At 71.5% G+C, this 21916-nt stretch overlaps 6 protein-coding genes across 6 annotated transcripts; 4 read left to right on the forward strand and 2 right to left on the reverse strand.

The window, feature by feature from the left end:
- Positions 1 to 296: 296 nt before the first annotated feature.
- On the forward strand, positions 297 to 602 carry AURANDRAFT_10278 (hypothetical protein; the record flags this gene model as incomplete). Its single annotated transcript, XM_009037863.1, has 1 exon — positions 297 to 602. A coding segment is annotated over one exon (306 nt), but the record flags the coding sequence as incomplete, so codon positions are not given.
- Positions 603 to 2020: 1418 nt separating this feature from the next.
- AURANDRAFT_63544 (hypothetical protein) lies at positions 2021 to 3328 on the forward strand (the record flags this gene model as incomplete). Its single annotated transcript, XM_009037864.1, has 1 exon — positions 2021 to 3328. The coding sequence occupies one exon, from the start codon at positions 2021 to 2023 to the stop codon at positions 3326 to 3328; it is 1308 nt and encodes a 435-aa protein (XP_009036112.1).
- A 1774-nt stretch (positions 3329 to 5102) lies between these two features.
- AURANDRAFT_63545 (hypothetical protein) lies at positions 5103 to 7367 on the forward strand (the record flags this gene model as incomplete). The annotated part of the gene is made up of 1 exon (XM_009037865.1): positions 5103 to 7367. The coding sequence occupies one exon, from the start codon at positions 5103 to 5105 to the stop codon at positions 7365 to 7367; it is 2265 nt and encodes a 754-aa protein (XP_009036113.1).
- Positions 7368 to 9403: 2036 nt separating this feature from the next.
- AURANDRAFT_37292 (hypothetical protein) lies at positions 9404 to 12422 on the reverse strand (the record flags this gene model as incomplete). Its single annotated transcript, XM_009038074.1, has 3 exons — positions 9404 to 11089; positions 11129 to 11543; positions 11622 to 12422. The coding sequence occupies 3 exons, from the start codon at positions 12374 to 12376 to the stop codon at positions 9416 to 9418; spliced, it is 2844 nt and encodes a 947-aa protein (XP_009036322.1).
- A 2300-nt stretch (positions 12423 to 14722) lies between these two features.
- Positions 14723 to 20825, forward strand: AURANDRAFT_63547 (hypothetical protein; the record flags this gene model as incomplete). The annotated part of the gene is made up of 4 exons (XM_009037866.1): positions 14723 to 15852; positions 16651 to 16708; positions 16863 to 17117; positions 18567 to 20825. The coding sequence occupies 4 exons, from the start codon at positions 14723 to 14725 to the stop codon at positions 20823 to 20825; spliced, it is 3702 nt and encodes a 1233-aa protein (XP_009036114.1).
- Positions 20826 to 21256: 431 nt separating this feature from the next.
- On the reverse strand, positions 21257 to 21826 carry AURANDRAFT_5383 (hypothetical protein; the record flags this gene model as incomplete). The annotated part of the gene is made up of 1 exon (XM_009037740.1): positions 21257 to 21826. A coding segment is annotated over one exon (570 nt), but the record flags the coding sequence as incomplete, so codon positions are not given.
- Positions 21827 to 21916: the final 90 nt, after the last annotated feature.

Consider the following 21916-nt stretch of genomic DNA (forward strand, 5'->3'; position numbering starts at 1 on the left):
GCGTCTCCGGTCGCGCTTTGCCTTTGAGGCGCTTGACCATGCTCGAGGGGCCGCGGAGTGTGAAGTCTCTCGAGTTTTGTCGGCGCTTTCAAGCTCCTCCCATGCGATCCTTTCCTCCTCAATTCTGCTTCACGACAGGTTCACCTTTGGCCAGCAGCCCGGGCAACACGATGGACAGCTCTCAGGAGCATTCGTTCATCGACCAAACTGAGCGCTTTCACGTTGCGGGCGGCGACATTGATGCGCTTGTTCGCGTGAGAGGCGACGGAAGTGGTGGCGTGCTCTTCGAGGATGCACCGCACGGACGTGGAGGGACTCGCCTGAATAATGCAGCGTTTCGAGGCTACTGTTCGGCCATTAAAACACTCCTCAAACTCGGCGCCGACGTCAACTTGGGGGTTCCATCCAACCCCCACACGCCACTCCACATCGCCTCTTGGGAAGGCCATCGCGATGCGGCTGTCCTGCTGCTCGACGCGGGCGCGCGGGTCGACGATCGCGACGGGAATGGCCGGACCGCGCTCCACATCTCAGCCCGGAAAAATCACTCCAAGTTTTGCAAGCTTCTGCTAAGTCGCGGCGCGTCGCTCGACGCGCGCGATAACGCCGACAATATCCCCGAGGCCTACGCGCCCACGACCACAGCCGACTTCCTCGCCGCCGTCCGCGCCGCGGGCGGCTGGCTCCCCTACATCAACGCGCCGCGCAAGGAACTGCTCGCCCTCCGACAGCGCCTCCCGGCCCTCCGCGCGCGCGGTCGCGCGGCGCCGTCGTCGAGCGTGCGCGCGCACGAGCGGCTCTTCCTGGACGCGCCCGGCGACGTCTTCGGCCACGTCCTCGCCTTCTGGCGCAGCGACCGCGACGACGTCCCCGCGCGGTCCATGAGCACGCAGGACAGCGCCGCCATGCCCACCTGGATGGTCGACTAAAACTAAAAGCCGAAGACGCCCACCAATGCGACCGTGCGAATCTTACGTCTCCGCCAGCACCAGCCTCCCGGGGAGGTGGTCGAGCGCCGCGGCCTCGTCCTCGCCGTCGCCGTCCGGGTCGTCGCCGTCGAGGGGCGGCGTCTTGCCCGTGTACCTCCCATAGAGGATCGGCGCGTCGTTGCGGAGCCCCTCGATCTGGGCCCACTTCTTCCGGAGGCGCTGGCGGCGGATGTCGTTGGCCGACATGAAGGGGTCGAGCTCGAGGCCGAGCTTCGTCGGGTCGGGTGCGTCCGCGTCCGGGTCCGGCGGCGCCCAGGGCTTCGGCGGCGCGTCGGCCGCCGGCGCGGCGTCGAGGGGCAGCGCGTCGCCGTCGGCCGGCGGGTCGCGCCCGGCGAAGCGGCCGTAGAGCACGGGGTCCTCCTTCTCGATGCCCGCGCCCTTCTTCTCGCGGTCCTTGCGCGTCGCGCGGTGCATCGTCGCGGCGAGCGTCGGGTGGGCGTCGAGCTTCGCCAGGTTGCGCCGCGCGGTCTCGAGCCGCGGCGACTCCGGGTCCTGCTCGGCGAGCGTCTCGATGATCGTCTCGAACTCGACGGCGGCCTCGGGCCGCCGGTTCGCGGCCGCGAGGGTCTCGCCGAGGGCCATGCGGGCCTTGAGCGTGACGTGGTGGTCGCGGCCCACGGCCTCGCCGAAGAGCGCGAGCGCGACGCGGAAGCTCTCGGCCGCGAGGGCCAGCGCGCGCTCGCGCCGCTCCGCGGCGGCCCTCAGGATCTCGCCGACCTTGAGCAGGCTCGTCGCGACGGCCAGGGGGCTGTCCGTGCCCTTGTAGGCGACGGACACCGCGATGGACTCGACGGCGGCCCGCGCGCTCGGGTGGAGGGCTTTGCGCAGCACGCGGTCGGAGATGAGGCCCTCGAGGAAGGCGACGGGGTCGACGAAGGGCTCCGGCTCGCGGTCCTCCGGCTCGTCGCCGGGCACGGGCGGCGACGCGCCGGGCAGGTTCGCCACGACGTCCTCCGGCGGCAGGGGCAGCCCCCCCATCGTCGAGCGCTGCGCGAAGCCAACGGTGCCGTTGGACGCTGCCCGCAACGACGATGGTCCCGCCGCCCAAGAAGCCCATGCCGGAGAAGCTCCGCGACGCGCTGAACAAGCAGCGGGGCCCCTACGCGCCGGAGCCGGCGGCCCTCGCCTACGCCAAGCCCGAGGACCCGCACAGCGCCGAGCGCAAGATGCTCGAGCAGATCCTCAACGGCTGCGCCGACGTGCCGAGCTTCGACGCGTCGCCGCGGCCGGACCCGCAGGCGTCCAACGACCTCGTGGCCCAGATGGCGGGCCGGCTCGGCAAGCTCGAGGCGAGCCTGCGCCATCTCCGCGACGAGGCCGCGGCGAAGGACGAGGCGCTCGCGGGGCTCCGGGACGAGGTCGCGCGGCTCCGCGCGCGCGACGGCGACGAGGACGAGCTCTACGAGGAGAACGACGCGCTCCGGGCGCGGCTCCGGGAGATGGAGAAGTTCCTGAGCGACTACGGCCTCGTATGGGTCGGCGGCGACGCGACGCGGCCGACACGGGAGGACAAACCAACGGACGAGCCGCCGCGGTCGGCGACGCGGCCCGCGGCGCCGCGCGTCGACACGGCGCGCCTCGTCGAGGCGCTCCGCGTGCTCAACGCGCGCGTCCTCGGCGACCGGCCCCAGGTCCACGTCGAGGGCACGCGCGCGCGGTTCAAGCTCAAGGACGGCGAGCGCGTCGCCGTCTACGCGGACGGGTTGCTCATCAACGGCGGGCCCTTCCGGCCCTACGGGTCGCCGACGTGCCGGGCCTTCGTGGACGACGTATTGGACGGCTACTTCCCCGCGGAGTTCAAGGACCGCTACCCGGACGGCGTGCCCTTCGACGTCAAGGACGTCTCGAGCGAACAGTACGCGAGTTACGGCGAGGCGTTCGGCGGCGCGGGCCGCGCGACGGGCCGCCGCGTGCGCACGCTCGCCGACGTCGGCGACCGCGACATCGCGCCCGTCGCGCCGGAGGCCCTCCTCGCGAAGCTGCCGGCGAGCACGGTGAGCGCGGACGGCCGCGTCGTCGACGTCCGCGAGGCGGTGCGCCGCCGCCTGGCGGGCGACCCGGCGGCGCCGCCCGTGGCCTTTGCGAGCGACGCCGACGACCGCATCGCCACGCTGCAGGTGCGCACGCACACGGGGACCAAGTTCGTCGTCAAGCTCGGCTACGACGCCTGCGTCGGCGACCTCCGGTCGGAGATCGACGCGCGCCTCGGCGCGGCCGCGCCGGCCTACGACGTGCGCACGGCGTTCCCGGCCAAAGCCTACGGCGACGACGCCGCGACGCTCGAGGGCGCGGGGCTCGTGCCCACGGCCGTCATCCTCGTCCAGAAGCGGAGTCCCTAACCGTCATTCGACGTCGCGCAGCTGGGGCCGGAGCGCGGCGCGCAGCCTCAGGAGCGCCGCGCGCGCGGGCGCCTCGTCCTTGGGCTCGGGCGCGGCGACCTTGAGCTCGACGAGCGTGTGGTCGGCGTCCGACGACCGGAGCACGCTGGCGACGCAGCCGCTCGCGTGGCCGTAGCTCCGGCCGGAGACGGACCGCGCGCCGGGCCGCTCGACGAGGCCGAGGCCCGCGAGCGCGTCGGCGCCGCCCGTCGACGACGACCGGTGGCGCCGCCGCGCGGCGTCCTCGCCGGGCCGGTAGAGCGCGGACCGCTCGACGACGACGCGGCCGCCGGGCTCCGGCAGGTCGACGCCCGCCGCGGCGAACTCGTCCGCCGCGGCGCCGCAGAGCGCGCGGCCCGCGCCGTCGTCGCCGAGGGCGAGCTCGCGCGTCCGCCGCAGGCGGAAGAGCTGGCCCGCCGTCTTGCGCCGCTTCAGGGGCCGCTCGCGCACGGGCAGGTCCGGCGCGGCGAGGAGCTGCTCGTCGTACCAGAAGAGCGCCGTGCGCGCCGGCTCGCAGAGCATGCGCAGCTTCACGAGCAGCGGCTCGAGGTCGTTCTCCGCTACCGATCCGCGCACGTAGAGCTCCGTCTGCTCGGGCATCGGTGGGGCGACGGCGCGGTGCGCGCGCGCGAGGCTCCAAGGGCTCGAGCTCGACATCAAAACTTCAGCACGACTGCATCGAGTACTTCAACCAAAGGTCGTGATTAAGCGTGAGCGCCGCGGCTGCCCGGACCGCTTACCATAGGTTCAATGACTTCGAGCAAATTTTCACGCAATCCCCTCGCGCGGTCCTCAGTAGCCCGTCGGGGACGCGGCGTGCGCGCCGTCGAGGGGCTCGATGACGTTGTAGTGGATGGGCGAGACGTAGGCGAGGAAGCACTCGCGGGTCCCCGGCGGCGGCCGGCCGTCGGCCATCGCGAGGCTGTCCGGCGAGTAGTGGAGCAGCCAGTTCTCGTGCTCCGTGGTGACGACGTGAACGACGACGCCGTACTCGTCGCAGGCCGCGCGCAGCGTGAGCTCGTCGCCCCAGGTCCGCGACGTCGCCATCTTCGCGAGGTAGCGCCGCCACTCGTCGTCGTCGCCGATGTAGAACGAGTACTCGAGGGAGTGCGACGTCAGCCGCGCGACGACGCGCTCGCGGACGGTGCCGTGGTACTTCTGGTCGCCGTAGAGCTCCTGCGCGAGGCTCCGGAACTGGCAGTTGCCGTCGTCCTCCATGTGGACGACCTTCACCTTGACGTGGGCCGCGCGCTGCCGCAGCAGCTTGAGGCCGTCGGCGATCGCGTCCTCGCGCGAGAACGACGACCGCGCCTGCTCCGCGTCCCGTTCGACGGCCGACGGCCCGCGGACGAGGGCGACGTTCGACTCGCAGCCCTTGTCCTTGCGGGCCTGCACGACCTTCTGGGCGTGGTGCGCCCGCTCGAGGAAGATGGTCGCGGCGGTCAGCGTGAGCTCGACGCGGTGAGGGGTGGAGTGCTGGATGAGGTGCTTCGCGAGGCCCGCGTCGTAGGCCGCGCGGTCGCCGACGAGCGTCGGCGGCGGGAGGCTCGACGACGACGACGCAATGGCCGAATCCCCGAAGCACAGGGAGAGGCAGCCCATCATTGCTGGCCACTGAGAAGACGTTGGACTAGTTGTTGAAGGGATGTTGAAAAAGAATGGTGAGGCGATCAAGAAACGTTGATCGATGGTACAGATGGTGCTCGTGGGCGACCCCACCTAGCGCAGCCCCTCGATGGCGGACCTGCCCACGGCGATGCTCTCCTGGGCCTGGTTCGCCGCGACGGAGGCGTCCTGGGTCGCGGCCGTCGTCGTCCCGCCGTCGGTCCGCTTCGTGAACAACGCCCTGGGCCTCTGCCTCTTCGTGGCCTTCACGCTGCTGAGCCACGCGTGGATCCACCGGTGCTACGTCGTCGGCACGTTGCTGGCCCCCTACTTCCTCGACCTCGAGTTCGAGGCCGAGCGCATCGACGCCCAGATCGCCTGGGACCCCGTCTTCACGTCGTTCCTCGCGTCGCTCCGCGAGCCGCGCGACGTCTGGGCGCGCTGCTACGACCTGGGGCGCGTCGGCCGGCGCCTGCGCCAGTGCGGCTACGTGCCCGTGATCCAGATCGTCCTCGACGTCCACCGCCTCACGCTCTTCACGCCGCCGCCGTCGCGGCGCAGGGAGGAGCGCGCGTTCATGATCAAGCACGCGACCGTCACGCTGTCCAACGCCTGGCACCCGGACCACCGGCTGAAGAAGAAGCGGCGCCTGCGCGACCTCGTCAAGGGCGCGCGGCCGGCCCTCGCGCGCACGGTCTCGAAGATGCCGTCGATGAAATCCCCCAAGAACGGTTCGCCGAAGCCGCCGGCGCGGTCGCCGCCGAAGGCGACGCCGAAGCGGAGGAGCGACCCGTCGGCGCCGACGACGCCGACGCGCACCCTGCGGTCCGCGTCCGAGCCCGTCGCCAAGTTCTTCGCCGGCGGGCGCAGGCACGTCACGGGCTACCTCACGCCGTCTAAGACCCCCGGGGCCGAGCCGCAAACCGCGCCGCCGGCGGCCGACGCGTCGCCCGCGCTCGAGCCGGCGTCGAGCCGCTTCCTCACGATCCACGTGGACCTGACGGACCTCATCGTCAACGTCGTCGCCTACGACGCCAAGTTCAAGACGACGAACCTCAAGCGCGTCATCGGCGCGCTCACGGGCGAGGAAGAAGTCGAGGACGAAGAACCCGTCGGCGACGAGGACGACGACGGCGAGGGGCTCGTGGGCTTCGAGAAGGCGACCATCGCCGACGTCCACGTGAATTTGTACGGCGTCCGGAGCCGCGACCGCAAGCAGAAGCGCATCTCGAAGGCGTTCAGCACGACGTACGACGGCGTGCTCTCGAAGCTCGCGTCGTCCGCGCAGCCCAAGAACCTCAAGCACCCGGGCGGCAAGGACCACGCCTTCCAGTACGACTACCGGCCCCTCCTCGCCCTGACCATGTCCCAGGCCACGGTCGCGCCGCGCGTCTTCCAGAGCCGGCGCGGCCTCGGCCTCTTCCTCGAGCGCGTCATCGTCAAGGCGCTCGCGTCGACGGGCCTCGACGGCGTCAACGGCGCCTTCCGCTACGCGGCGTCGAGCGCGGAGCACGCCATCGGCCACACGCTCGGCTCCGTGGACATGCTCGCGGACAAGCTCGGGGGGCCGGGCAAGCACGTCATCCAGGGCACGACGGGCGTCGCGGGCGCCGCGGGCCTCGGCGCGCTCGCGGCGGGCAAGTGCGTCGTCGGCGGCGTCACGTCCGGCGCGAAGACGGCCATCGAGGGCGTCGCCAACGGCATCACCAAGGGCAACGTCCGCGACGTCTCGCGCGGCTTCTACGACGGCGCGAGCGAGGTCACGGAGGGCGTCGTCGGCGCGAGCCGCGCGGTGCTCGACGGCGCCTCCGACGGCGCCCAGGCGCTCCTCGGCGGCGTCGCCGACGCCGCGCGCTACGTGCCCGGCGTCGGCCACGTCGTCGGCGGCGTCGCCGAGTCCACGGGGCACGTCGTCGCCGGCGCGCTCGGCTCCGCGGGCCACGTCGTCGCGGGCGTCGTCGGCGGCCTCGGCGTCGCCGGCCGCCACGTCGCCAAGGGCGACCTCAAGGGGGCCATCGTCGAGGGGTCCGTGACGCTGGGCTCCGGCTTCCGCGACGCGGGCGACGAGCTCTCGTCGAATTTGCACTCCGCGGCGAACGACGTCGCGGACGGCCTCAAGGACGGCTACAAGGCGTCGAAAAGGTTGACGATTGAAGCCTCAAGGACATTGACTGGTGCGGCGAGTCCCCTCCTCGGCACGCCGTCGAAGAAGCTGAACCGCATCGTGTCCGGGCAGCCGACGGAGGAGCAAAAGGCGACGCCCGAGGCCGCGACGCCGGCGCAGGCCGGGGCGGCGACGACGACGCGGAAGAAGAAGAAGCGCGGCTTGTCCCGCTTCTTCGCCTGCAACTCGGCGCGGAAGGACCCCGCGACGAAGCAGCTCGACCTCGACTGAGGTCTTCGGAACACATCCACAAGCGCGAGGCCCCGCCCTGCAGCGCACTCACCGACATCGACACTTTCAAATCGACGCGCGCTTTCTAATTCGATCCAAAAGCCGACCGCCGCGTGCTCTAGAAAAGCGACGTGTCCCCGGCACGCTTCTATGTTCGCAAAAAGGAAGGATTTTAGCCGCCGACGACGACGGGCGCGTCCTCGAAGGTCGAGTCCGCGCGCGGCCGCTCGACGAGGACGTAGGAGTCCGCGCGGTCGCGGGCCTCGCGGACCTCGAAGAAGGAGTCGCCCCGGGGCCGCGGGTCCATGCGCGTGACCTCGACGCGCGCGGGCTCCTCGCCCGAGTCCGCGAGCGTCGGCACGGGCGCGGCGCCGCCGGGGAAGAACCAGAAGTGCGTCGCCGCGCGCGGGCTCCAGCGGTTCGGCTCCGCCTCGAAGGGCGCGGCGACGACGGCGCCCCGGCGGGCCTTGCCCCGGCGGCCGCCCTTGGACGGCGCGGGCAGGCTCGCCGTCGCCGCGCGCGGCGCGTACAGGGCTTTCAGCGGCGCCGCGGCCTTGGCCGAGAAGGGCGACGCGCAGATCTGCAGCTTCCGGTAGGCGACGAGCTTGCGCACGCGGTGCACGTGGCCCTTCTTCTGGAGGTTCGCGGACCGCGCGATCCAGTCGCCGGCCTCGGCCTCCTCTCGGAGCACGACCCGGGACATGGGGCACCGGGGCGTCGCGCGGCGGGCCCAGAAGAGCAGCGCGGCGTCCGTCGACGGCACGAGGATGCCGTCGACGCCGCGCACGGCGGCGACGCGCGCGATGGCCGCCCAGGCCGCGCCGCCGCCGCCGCCGCCGCGGCGCCGCTCGGGGCACGCGAGCCACAGCAGCTCCCACGTCACGGCCGCCGACCCGTCGGCGCGGCGGAAGCGGTGCTCGACGACGACGCCCGCGGCGGCGACGGCGTCGCCGTCGCGCGTCGCGACGACGAAGCTCCGGTCCGTCGCGTTGCACGCGGCGCCGGCGATAGCCTCCTCGACCTCGGCGCCGGAGCATCCGCCGAACGCGTCCATGAGGACCGTGCGCGCCGCGGCGGCGAAGGGCGCGGGCGTGCCGGCGTGGAGCACGTCGACGCCCGTGTTCGTGGCGACGACGGCGAGCGCCTTGCGCAGCTCGTCGATGGTCTGGAGGTGCTCGCGGGCGCGGAGGTGGGCCAGCGCCTCCGCCTTTGCGGTCTCGGCGTCCATGGTCGCCGAGGTGCTTTGCGCTTGTGCGTTGGCGTACTGCTCCAGGCCGCTGCTGATGGTGAGGCGCTTGCGGGCCATGGTCGTTGCTGCGTCGCTGCAATAGGCGACTCAGGCGATGACCGGATGCGACGTTGATCGTCGACTTCGCTAGATTCAATTTTGCTCGCCAACACGATGTTGCTGCACGGTTGCCTCAGCAGCCCGTGCTGACTCGATGTTGCTGCACGGTTGCCTCGAGCAGCCCGTGTTGACGAGTCTCGCAGTCCGACCTCGACCTGGCCGCCGACCACCGCGTCGCCTGTACCCTCGTCGCGCCGAAGGTACACCCGACCCCCATACACCCGCAGCTTGATCCTCTGACCACGGCCGCAGCCCCACCGCAGCCCCCACCGCAGCTGATCCAATGGCGTCGTTCGGCGGCGGCCCCTTTGATCACTCGGCGGCGGCTACTCTGCCGATTGACGACGAGGCTCGCGCCGTCCTCGCGTCGTGCGCCGCCAACCTCGAGGAGAAGCTGGGCTCCGCGTTCGTGGCCATGACGGTGTCGAAGAAGATCGAGGGCTACGGCCTCTCGTTCCGCGGCCAGGCCGGCGCAAAGTACGCGGCCGTCAGCGTCAACGTCGTAGTGCAGCCCCCGCACATCGGCCCGCCCGTGGTGCAGGCGATCATGGCGGCCGTCCTGAAACCCGGTGCCGCTCCGGGAGACAACGAGATGGAGGTCCGCATGATGACGGGCGCCGACTGCCAGCCCGGCAGCGGCTGCAAGTTTTGACGGTCCCGCGCCGCCGGCGCTCGCTCGCGCGCTCAGAACCCCCTAAGATTACCCCTCCGTCTTGAAGGCGAGGTCGAAGACGTCGTCGTAGGTCGTCGCGAAGTGGGCCTCCATGCCGTCCTTGAGGTAGTCGGGCAGCTCGTCGAAGTCCTTCCGGTTCTCCGCCGGGAGGATCACGGCCGGGATGTTCGCGCGCCGCGCGGCGATGACCTTCTCCTTGATGCCGCCGACGGGCAGGACCTTGCCCGTGAGGGAGATCTCGCCCGTCATCGCGAGGTCCTGGCGCGCGGGGATCCCCGACGCGAGCGAGAGCAGCGCCGTCGCGAGCGTCACGCCCGCCGACGGCCCGTCCTTGGGCGTCGCGCCGTCGGGGAAGTGGACGTGCAGGTCCGACCCGTCGAGCGTGGCGCCCGAGTCTTCGCGGAAGAGGCGGCCGCGGACGTAGTTGAGCGCGACGCGGCTGCTCTCCTCCATGACGCCGCCCAGCTGGCCCGTCGTCGTTAAACGCGGCGCCGGCAGCGGCTTGCCCTCCTCGGCGCTCAGCCCCCCCAGCTTCGTCGCCTCGACGTAGAGCGTCGCGCCGCCCATGGACGTCCACGCCAGGCCCGCGACGACGCCCGGGGGCGTATCAACGGAACCGTCGTAGAGCCGGTCCTTGGAGAACCGCGGCGGCCCGACGAAGTCGTCGAGGTTCGCCTCGTCCACGACGTAGCCGCCGCCGGTGTCGCCCTCGGGCCGCGTCGCCTCCGCCGCCGCGTCGCCGTCGCGGACGACGCGCAACGCGAGCTTCCGCGCGACCTTTTCCACCAACTTCTGCAGGTTCCGCACGCCCGCCTCGCGCGCGTGGCCCTTGGCCAGGGCCTCCAGCGCCGCGTCCGTGAAGCGCGGCCGGTCCTCGATCTCCAGATCGCCGTCGAGGCCCGCCTCCTTGAGCGCCCGGGGCACCAGGTGGTCGCGCGCGATCGCGAGCTTGTCCCGCAGGTCGTAGCCCGCGAGCCGCACGACCTCCATGCGGTCCAGGAGCGGCCCGGGGATCGTCGACTCGTCGTTCGCCGTGCACACGAAGAGGCAGCGGCTCAGATCCACGGGCACGTCGAGGTAGTGGTCGAGGAACGTCGCGTTCTGCGACGGATCCAGCAGCTCCAACAAAGCCGACGCCGGGTCGCCGCCGCCGGAGCCGCCCCCGCGCCCGAGCTTGTCCACCTCGTCGATCAATATCACGGGGTTCATGGCCCGCGTCTGCTTGAGGCACTGGATGGGCTTGCCGGGCATCGCGCCGACGTAGGTCCGCCGGTGGCCCTTGATCTCCGCGACGTCGCCGAGGCCGCCCACGGAGAAGCGGTAGAACTCGCGGCCCAGCGCGGCGGCGACGGACTCGCCGATGGACGTCTTGCCCGTGCCCGGCGGGCCCACGAGGCAGAGGATCTTGCCCCGGACGCCGCCGACGAGCGACCCGACGGCGACGAGCTCGAGGATGCGCTCCTTGACGTCGTCCATGCCGTAGTGGCCCGCGTCGAGCGCGCTCTTGGCGGCGGCGACGTCGAAGGCCTCGTCGCTCGCCGCGCCCCAGGGCAGCGCCGTGAGCCAGTCGAGGTAGGACCGCGTGACGTTGAACTCCGCGGAGTTCTTCTCGAGCACCGCGAGCTTGGCGAGCTCCTCCTCGATGGCGTGGCGCGCGAGCGCGGGGATGACGCCGCCGGCCCACTTGGCCTCCGGCGCCGCCTCCTGCTCCGACTCCGCGGCGCCCTCGAGCGCGTCGACGCGGCGCCGGTACTTGGCGACGAGCGCGTCCTTGTCGTCGGTCTCGACGCCCAGCTCCTTCTTGATGGTCTTGAGCTGCTCGTTGAGCAGGAACGTGCGCTGCTGGCCGCTGAGCTTCTTCTCGACCTGGCTCGAGATCTCCTGCTGGAGCCGCGAGAGCTCGCGCTCCTTCGACACGAGCTCGAGCGACGCGCGGAGCCGCGCGACGACGTCGCGCTCCTCGAGGCACGTCTGGAGCTCGTCGCCCGGCGCCGTCGCCAGCGACGCCGCAAAGTCCGCGAGCTTGAAGGGGTCGCCGATGTCGACGCGCTGCGTGAAGTACTGCATGTGCTCGCGGTAGAGCGGGTTCATCTGCACCAATTCCCGGATCGCCGCGACGATCTCGTTGCTCAGCGCCTTCACCAGATCGCCGCGGCTCGCCTCGCGCTTCCGCGACCGCCGGCGGCCGCGCTTCGCGTCGCCGCCGGCGTCGTCGTCGTCCTGGTCGTCCCACGCCTCGCGGTCCCAGTGCGCGACGGCCAGCGTCGGCGGCGGGCCGCCGTCGACGACGCGCTCCGCGTCGACGCGCCGGTGCACGAGCACGAGCGCCTGCGCGTTGCCGTCGGGCGTGTCCGCGACGTTGTGGATCTGCGCGAACGCGCCCGTCGCGTGCACCAAGGCGTCGAGCGGCCGGTCGTCGCCGAGCTCGGCCAAGAGCTCCGCGGGCCTGCCGCCCTCGTCCTCGCCGCTACTGTCGCGCCGCAGGAAGAGGCCCACGTAGGGCCGCCCGGCGTCGCGCTCCGCGGTCAGCGCTTCCGCGGCGGCGCGCGACATGGACAGCGAGTGGACCATGCCCGGGAAGAGCGGCCGCCGCGACAGGCCGAGGGCGACGACGCGCTCGGGCCGCGGCGCGTCGTCGCCGACGCCGACGCTCGCCGGCGACGACCCGTCGTCGCCGCCGCCGCCGCCGCCGACGAGCACGCCGTCGCCGCCGCCGTTCGAGCCGACCGCGCCGTCGCCGTCGGACGACGCGAGCGCCTCGGCGTCGACGACGGCGCGCGCCACGTCCCGCCGCGCCTTCTTCGACTCCGGGTCCTCGTCGTCGCCGCCGGCGCCGCCGCCGAAGCCGAAGAGGCTCCGCGTCGCCACGTAAGGGAGCGTTCGCTGTTTGGTGGCGCCGAGGCGCGTCGCCGCCGCGGCGCGCGCGGCGAGGAGCGGTCGTTGCGTCGCGAAGGCGCGCGTCGTCGCGAGCATTGCGCGCGCAGCCATTGGTGCGACGCGCCGCGAACCTGCAGCGGCGCGTCGGGCGAGCTGGCCTCTATCTCGATGCCGAAGTCGATGAGCCTCGCGGAACTCGCTCGTAGGCCGGGGGCTACACGAGAAGGCCTACGAGACTGACACGGGCGGCGGCTTCGCGACGTACGTGCGCGACGGCCTGCGCGCGTACACGGTCCAGAAGGGCGAGAGCGGCGTCGTCGTGGAGCTCTCGGACGCCGTGCCGGCCTTACGCATCGTCAACGTGTACAGGTCGGTGCCAGTGCGCCGGGCCCGGCCCGGCCGGCCGGGAGCTCCCGGCCGGCGCGCGCTAGCGCGCGAGCTCCACCATGACCGCGGGCTCGCGGACGTAGGTCAGCATCAGGACGACCCTGACGCGCAGCAGCGTCGCCGCCGCCTCCGAGAGGTCGCAGCCCATTGCTAGCCGCGCCAATCCCGGGCAGGTTGGCGCTGCCCGCCGCATAGCGTATCCGCCCAAGCCAGTCTCACTGGAGAAGCTCGACGCGACGTCCGGCGAGGCCAACGGCCTCACGTCCAGCGACGACCTAGGAGATGGACGACGAGGACGACGTGGGCGACGTTGTCCAGCTGTCGACGGCGGTCTGAAGTCGGTCTCCGCGTCGCTCTTCTCGGTGGTCCTGAGCAAGGCGAGGGGCGACCAGTCCTTCCAGACCGGGACGAGATACGAGCTCTCCGTGGTCGCGTCCTAAGAGCTCTCCAAAAGATTACACGCCCCCACTACGACTAGGTCAGGTCCACGACCACGGGCCCGGCCGTCGCGGGCGGCTCGTCGACGTAGCCGTACTGTCCCAGCTCGCGGAGGTCGCGCGCGGAGACGGTCCGAAAATCGTCGCTCGCCAGCAACACAGCAAGCCTTCTCAGCACCGCGTCGACGTCGCCGACGACGCCCGCGAGCTCCAGCCGCCGAAAACAACAGGGGCAGCACAGCAGCGAGTGCGCCGCCAAATCCCCGAAGCACGAGATGCGGTTCAGGGCGCAGTTCCAGTTCTCGCACGCGGACAACCCCGCGCCGCCCCGGAGCGCGGCCTGGAGCGCCGTCGCCGCGAACGCGCGCGACCGCATCTTCGCGTCGTTGAAGAAGTGCACCGCGCCCGTGGACACGCAGTAGGGCACGTGGCCGACGCCCGCGAGGAAGTGCTCTTCGTGCTCGGCGACCGTGGCCCGCACGGGCGCCGCGAAGAGCCGCTCGTCGGCCTCGGAGTCGGGCGTCGCGAAGAGCCGCGCGTCGTCGAAAAATAAGTGCGGGGCCACGGCGTAGACGGTCATGTCGCGGGACCGGTGCTCGTCGAGCGCCACGGCGTTGAGGCCCAGGTCGTGGCCGAACATGAAGAACTCGGAGCGGATCTTGCGAAACATGATCCCCTTGGAGTCGGCGACCTCCTTCGTCCGGACGGGCTTCACGGACGCCGCGCCCTCGCCGAGGTAGCAGTCGACGACGCGCCGCGCGGCGTCGAGGAACCGCAACGCCTCGGCGACGTCGCGCAGCTGGGGCACCGACCCCTGGGGCCAGGTGCCGCGCGCGACGACGGCGACGGGTTCGAGCGACACGCGCCGGAGCCGGCGCGCGGGCCGGCGCGCGGCCGCGCGCGCCGTCGCGTCGATGGCGCTTTCCGGCGCGCCGGCCCGGGCGAGCAAAATGGGCGCCGCGGCGCCGGGGCTCGGCTCGAGGTCGTCCTCGATCTCGTCGCGCCGCTGGAAGTACGTGCACGGCAGCTCGTCCGCCGTCCGCGGCGCGAGCCGCGGCGACCGGCGCTCCGGTTTGGGCGCGTCCCGGGGCGCGAGCGCGCGAAAAAGCCAGGGCCCGCGGGGGCCGCCGGCCCAGGGCGCGAGCGCGAAGAAGCCGTCGAGCGCGGACCGCCGCTTGCGCCGCGCGTCGACGTCGTCGGCGTCCGCGAGCCAGCCGCGGACCCACTCGACGTAGCGCACGAAGTAGCGCGCGAGGGCCGCGCCGTGGTCCCGGCTCGTCAGGGCGCCCGCGGCCCGCAGGCACGGCGGCGCGACGGCGGGCACCCAGCGCGGGTCCAGGAGCCCGCGCCGGCGCCAGGCCGGGGACACGCAGTGGATCGAGAGCATGTCGACCAGCGAGACATGGTGCAGGATGATGCGCCGCGCGTCCTCGGCCAGGGCGCTGCTCTCGAGGTGCGACCGGCGCGGTGAGGATGGGCGCTCGCGGCGCATCCTCGAGCTCATATCGAGCCGCCGCACAAAGTCAAGTTGAGCTGCAAGTCCAGGATCTTGCAGGAATGCAGACAAGCCCTTTGACAGGCAAAACAGAATCGATTGGCAGCCAGCCAGATTTTTGACATCGACGTCGCAAGAATGCAGCGCCTCCTGCTCGCCCTCGCCCTGATCGGGTCCGCCGACGCCGACGGCCACTGCGAGGACAGCACGAGCTGGTACAAGAAGGACGACACGGAGAAGGACTGCGCCTGGGTCAAGAAGCTGCCCGACTCGCGCTGCGCCGTCAAGAGCTCGGACAAGACCCTGGGCTCCGACGCCTGCCCCGACTCCTGCGGCATGTGCGAGGACGACACGTGCGAGGGCTTCCCCCAGGAGCCCATCATCCCGGGCATGATGCCGGGGACGACGCACCCGCGGATTTTGCTGGGCATCGACGTCGACTACCCGCCCTACGCTACCCTGGTCTACCCCGGCGAGTACGCCAACGACACGATCGTCGGCGGCTTCGGCCCGGACATCGCCAAGGCTTTGGAGGGCGTCTGCGACATCGAGGTCACGACGATCCAGGCGGGCTGGGCCGAGTGCTGGACCGACGGCCACATCGGCGACTCGTTGTTGGCGGGCTACTACCACGGCTGCCAGACCTACACGCACACGATCGGCGCGCGCAACCGCTACATGGAGTTCTCGACGCCGATCCTGGACCTGAACAAGGAGTGCGGCTTCATCGCGATGCTCGACGACGACGGCAACCCCGTCGTGTCGCCGACGTCGGACCTCAGCGAGTACGTCGTCGTCGACGTCACGGGCTGGGCGCCGACGGCGGACACGGTGAGCGTGCTCCAGAACGACTGCAACGGCGGCGCCTTCTTCAAGGTCGACGAGGTCACCATGCTCGGCTCGGGCGACATCGAGTCGTGCGACGGCGACTACTGCACGAACGAGAACGACAAGGCGCTCAAGATGCTCATGAACGGCCAGGCCCACGCCATCTACATCTACAGCGACCAGGCCTACAACTACATGACGGCCTGCGCCGAGGACGAGGCGACGGCGGGCGTCGACTGCGAGCTGTGGAACATGCTCGGCCAGCCGGGCGGCTACGCCTACATCCACACGGGCATGCCCGAGTACGCCTACGGCGGCACGACGCTGTCCATGTCGAAGAAGGGCGCGGGCCTCAAGCAGATCCTCGACCCCTGCATCGACAAGCTCATCGAGACCGAGACCTACTACGACATCTGCGCCAAGTGGGACATGACGGACTCGTGCTTCCAGACCTCCCCCCCCCGACCGAGTACTTCCCGGACCGCCGCAACCGCAACCGCCGCCTCTCCGACGCCATCTACAACCTCCCGACCACGGGCCAGACCGACGGCTGCTCCGACGGCTACTGCTCCTGCGACGCCTAGGCGCCGTCCCAGGCGCCGTCCGTTCCCGCCCGCAAGTCTGTCCGTGTCCGCCGCCACCGCGGCGCGCGCGCCTCCGCCGGCGACGGACGTGGCACCGCAGCGGCGATTAACGATTGTGCCACGAGGTGCGCGCGGCGGAAAACGTCGGCGGGACGTATTAGTCGGCTACCAGCGCCGCCGTCGAAAGCGCGCGCGGATGTCGTCGTCCGCGCCGACGTCATTTGTGTCATCATCCATTGGATCGTCGTCGTTGGAGTGCTCCTCGCGATAGTGGAGCAGCAACAGGACGACGGCCGCGACGAGGATGGCCACGAGCGTACAGATCAAGCAGAGCAGGAGGCCCTGCCGTCGCCGGTACCGCCACTCGTCGTCGCCGGCGTAGGAGACAAAGTAGCCGGCGGGCGGCTGCTCCGCCTGAACGACGTGAATCGTCGGGCCCGCGGGCTGCGTCGCCGCCACCGGCGGCGGCGGCATGAGCGGCGTCTCGGCGTCGGCCTGGGCCTGGAGCTCCGCGGCGAGGGCCGCATCGCTGGACGTGTCCGGTCGCTCGGCGCCCCACATTGTTTTGTCGTGGACCGAGTAGAGGAGTCACCTCTCCTAAAGGCAGCCCATGCTGATTCAGCTGCGCACGATGGCAACGAGATCAACGAGCAGCTTTATTGAACAAAAACCAAAGGAGTGGGCCGACGTGTCCTACCGCCGCGCGGACCTCGTGCGTCGCACCCTCCGCGCCGATCAAAAAGAGGCCGTCGCCGCGCCGAGACTAGGTGCAGCCGCATCTTCTCACAGGGCTGCGGGCAGCCCACTCTCATTGACACTCGATGGCGGACACGTCCAACGACGCTGCCCTCGCGGCCGAGCTCCAGGCCCAGGCGGACGTGGAGACGCCGCTCATCGCGCAGCCCGCGCCGCCCGTCGTCATCGCCGGGGCGCCCGCGCAGCAGTACCAGGGCGCGCCTCCCGCGTACGCTTCGCCGCCCGTCGTCGTCGTCGAGCAGCCGCCGCCGGGCATCTACGTCGTCGAGGACCACGGCCCGCCGGGCCCGTGGCACCACCGCCGACCACCGCCGGGGTTTTTCATCGTGTCGGCCTTCCTGACGGCCATCCTCATCACGTCCATCGTGCTCCTCATCTACCGCGAGGAGAAGCACCACCACCACCACTAGCGCCGTTATCGAAGGACGAGGGCCGCGTAGAAGAGGGGGAGCGTGAGGTTGTCGACCTGGGCGGCGACGGCCTCGAGCGCGGCGACCGCGGCGATCGCCGAAACGGGGATCACCGCCGGCGCGCGCCGCGCGGCGCCGTCGGCGGCCGCGGCCGCGGCCGTGGCGAAGAAGAAGGCGGCGGAGCCGAGGAACGTGCGCCGCGTGCCGGGCCAGGTCCGCTTGCCGTAGCGCGAGCCGACGACGGCCGCCGCCGCGTCGCCGACGCCGAGGACGAGGACGCCGCCGACGCGGAGCGCGCGGCGCTCGGCGCCGTCGGCCGCGAGGGCGTCGGCGAGCCAGTGGGGCAGGGCGCAGCCGAGGAGCAGGTAGACGTGCGTGAGCGCCGCGGGCGCGCGCGCCGCGCCGCCGCCCGGAGCCGCGCCGCCGTCGCGGTCGTCGAGGAACTTCGCGTAGAACGCTCCCAGGGCCGCGTGGAATGGCGGCGCGGTGTCGAGGCGCAGGTCCTCGGCGACGAGGAGCAGGGCGAGGGCGCCGCCGTAGGCGAGGGAGAGGCACGGAGCGTCGACCGCCGCGCCGGGGACGAAGAGCGCGACGGCGAGCAGATGGAAAATCTTCCTCCGCTCGACCTTCGGCCGCGTCGACGCGGCCGCGGCCGCGACGCCGGCGGCGAGGGCCGCGGCCCAGTAGAGGAGGAGCGCGACGCGCCCCGGCCGCGCGACGAAGGCGGCGACGTAGGACGCGGGCTCGAACGCGACGCCGCGGCGAAGCCCGGCCGCGACGACGAAGCCGTAGAGGCCCGCGACGCGCGCGACGCGCCGCCCGAGCCCCGGCCGCGGCGCGCCGCCGCCGCCGGCGAGGAGCGCCGCGGCGGCGCCGAGGGGCGCGTAGCGCGCGAGGACCGCCGCGCCGTCGGCCGCGGGCGCGAGCGAAACGCCGTCGGCCGCCGCGGCGCCCAAAATCTGCGCGACGAGGTCCAGCTCGCCGCGCCGCTCGGCGGCGGACGCCACCGTCGCCACCAGGCGCCGCCGCGCGAGGGCCTGGGCCCCGACGAGCAGCAACGCCGCGGGCAGGGAGCGCTCTGCGGCCGCGACGGCGACGACGGCCGCGAGCGCCGCGGCGCATCGCTCGGCGGCGGACCCGGCGTTCGCCCACGCCGCCGCCGCGGAGCCCGCCGTCGCCGCGCGCGCCAGCGCGTCGAAGCGGTCGTGCGTCGCGGTGCCGGCGGCCGCGGCGGCGGCGGCGGCGGCGAGGCAGACCGGCAGCGCCAGGGTCGTGGCGCAGCGCGACTTTTGGCCCCGCGCGCGCGCCGTGGCCAGCACGAGCAGTACGAGCGCCATGCCCTGGCTTGCCGGCGCTGCCGACGCGACTCTAAGGGTCGCATAGAGGACTGGCAGGGCCTCGTAGGCTCCTGCCATCGTGCGGCAACACGCGACGATGCCGTCAAATTTGACTCAAAATTATCACAGCGCTGCAGCATTGGCCCTCTCTCTCGCGGGGCCTCGCCGGCAGCCACCGAGCGCCGCCACTTGGAAGTCGTCCTCGGCCCCAATGGCCGCGGACCCGGACGCGCCGCTCGTCGAGGACGTCGACGACGACGCGCCGCTCGTCGAGGACGTCGACGCCGACGCGCCGGTCGTCGAGGACGTCGAGGACGACGCGCCCGTCGTCGAGGACGTCGAGGACGCGGCGCCGGCCGTCGGCGCCGAGGAGGAGAAGAAGGAGCCCGAGGGCCCGCCGCCGACGCACGTGCGCAAGACGACGAACAACTGCAGCGGCTGGGAGAAGCCCTACGGCAAGCAGGAGGTGCTCTGCACGTTCGTCGCGTGGCCGCGGCCCGGCGACGCGCCGCCGCTGAGCGAGGACCTGCTGAACATCGAGAAGTGGTCATTGGAGGGCGGCGAGCCCGCCGCCGCGCGGCGCTACCAGACGCTCCAGGTGCGGTCGCCGCCGCCGCCGGAGCCGCCGGGATTCGGCGACGACGACCTCGACGAGTGGCTCCAGCTGCCCAACCCCGTGCGCCTGACCAAGGCCAAGTGGGCGCTCGCGCTCGACGACTGCCTCGGCGGCACGCGCAACGGCGAGAAGTGCCTCTACGAGACGACGGAGCACGGCGGCTGGCGCCTGGAGGTCGAGGTCCACGAGATCCTCACGGAGCGCGTCGTCGTCGACCCCTACGGCGGCACGTCGCACGGCCACGGCGGCCTCGCGGGCCTCGCGAAGAGCCGGCGCCTGGGCCACGTGTCCGACGAGACCAAGGGCCTCCACGGCAAGCAGGGCTCCGACGGCGACGTCGTCCGGGGCACGATCAAGCTCGTCTCGGGCTGGTCCGGCGGCTGGAAGCCCAAGCGCGACTGGTTCGGCCTGAGCGTCGACGCGGGCGAGGAGCCCGACGACGCGCCGTCCAAGGACGTCGCCGCGCCGTTCGTGGTGTGCCTCGGCGACGGCCGCACGTCCGAGGGCTTCGAGGCCTGTTTGAAGGCCGTGAAGAAGAATTTGGTGTCGCGGTTCACGATCTCCGGCGAGTGCCTGCTTCCCGACACGGTCCTGGACGCGAAGCAGCTCGACGCGTGCGTACCCCCGGGCTGGTGGGCCGACGCCGAAACGCGCTACGGCGAGGGCGTCGACCGCGCGGCCATCGGCAAAGCCGTCGCGAAGGCGCCGCGCGTCATCCTCGACGTCGCCGTCACCGAGGTCGACGACACGCGGAAGAAGCTGCGGGACCCCATGACCATGGACATGCGCACGAAGGAGAAGGTCGCCCTGGAGCTCAAGGAGCGCGGCACGCGGCTCTTCGCGGCGAAGCGGTACCGCCGCGCGGAGCTCGTCTGGCACGACGGCGTGCGCCTCTTCGGGTTCCTGAAGCCCGAGGACACGGGCATGGACCCGCAGGACTTCCACATGAACGAGAACAACCGGGGCCGCCAGGCGTCCATCCCGCTCCTGCTGAACGAGGCCATGCTCATGCGGAAGCGCGGCGCGTTCGCGGACTGCGAGACGAATTTGAACGAGTGCATCGAGAACGACGGCAACCACGTCAAGTCTTTGTTCCGCCGGGGCCAGGTCCGCATCGATCTGAAGAAGTGGGACGACGCGAAGGACGATTTTCGTCGCGCCATGGATTTGGGGGGCCGCGCGGTCGAGGTCGACGTCGACCGCGAGCTGTTGAAGTTGAAGAAGCTCGAGCGCGTCCAGGACGCCAAGGACGGCAAGTACTTCGGGGGCACCTTCGACGACGACCGCGAGGGCATCTACAAGGAGAAGAAGATGGACGCGAAGCAGATGGCCAAGTGGCGCGACAAGATGCGCGTCGGCAAGGAGAAGCGCGACAAGGGCCTCTTCAGCGACCAGCGCGCGCCCGTGTCCAAGAAGTCGTCCCAGAGCCACAAGAACTACGACTGGACCGCGTCCTACGACACGACGTCGCGCCCCAAGATCTACAGCGACCAGGACGCGTCCTCGGACCCGAACCCGGACAACAAGCCCGTCATCGTCCGGGATCTGGAGGGCGAGCTCGACGAGATCAGCGACGAGGAGTACGAGGCGCAACGGGAGGCGAAGCAGGCCTACTACAACCAGCAGATCGGCCTCGGCAACATGCGCGTCCAGCTCCCGCCGCCCGGGGCGAAGAAGCCCGACGACGCGAAGGCGCCGCCGCGCCAGTAGGTAGCGCTCTTTTTTAGGGTCTGCTTTAGCGACTGCCAGTGCCCTTTAAATAGGGTCTGCTTCGCAACTTTTACTTCTTCGCTACTTCTTCGCGCGCTTCTTCTTCGCGCTCGTTACGTCCCCTTCGCACGTTTTTACTTCTTCGCGCGCTTCGGCTTCGGGGCGTCGCCGAGAAGGTCGCGGAGAAGGGCGCCGGCGCCGGCGCCGTGGACGGCGACGTCGTCGGACTCGGCGTCGCCCCGCGGCTTCTTGGCCGCCGGCTTCTTCGCGCGCTTCTTCGCGCGCGCCGCGCGGTCCTCGCTCTGGGCCGCGGCGCTCGGCTTCGGCGCCGGGGCCTCGTCGTCGGACTCGTCCCGCGGCTTCTTCGCCGCCGGCTTCTTCGTCATGACGCCCGCGAGGGACTCCCGGGGCACGTAGGCCGCGCCGTGCGTCTTCACGCGCTTCGCGCCGGCCTCGAAGTGGGCCTTAGTGAGCCGGAAGCCCCAGTGCTGCAACGTCTGGCGCACGACGGGCGACACCGACGCGTCGTCGAATGACTTGTCGGCCCGTAACACCTTCGCGATCAGGTTGCTCTTCCAGCGGCCGCGCGCGCCGCAGCACTTGTGCCAGCGCGACAGCTGGCGCTCGTCGTCGTCGGAGCGGCGGCCCTGGAAGAAGCGGCAATACCACTGGAACCAGCCGTAGGGGTCCTGCGCGTCCATCCAGCCCGAGTTCTCCCACGCCTTCAGACCGAACGAGTCCGACTTGTCGACCTTGACGCCGCAGTTGACGCCGTAGGTGTTGACCTCCGGGCGGTAGGTCTTGGACGACACGTACTTCTTCACGTCGACGCCCTCGAGCCAGGCGGGGGGCAGCTCCTTCCACGCGTCCTTGTACGTCTCGCCGGTGACGGTCGACGAGATGTCGCGGTAGTAGCCGCCGCCGAAGGAGCCGGCCTTGAGGACCTCCGCCGGCGACATGTTGGGCCGGAAGTCCGGCGCGTCGCCGAACTCGAACTCGCCCGTCTTCTTGCAGCGCGTCGGCGCGTCGCCGATCATGCCCAGGGCCAGGGCGTTCTTGCCCACCTTCCAGCTCGGGGCGGTCATCGCGCG

Source organism: Aureococcus anophagefferens, assembly GCF_000186865.1.
Source record: "Aureococcus anophagefferens unplaced genomic scaffold AURANscaffold_7, whole genome shotgun sequence".
Taxonomy (NCBI): domain Eukaryota; class Pelagophyceae; order Pelagomonadales; family Pelagomonadaceae; genus Aureococcus; species Aureococcus anophagefferens.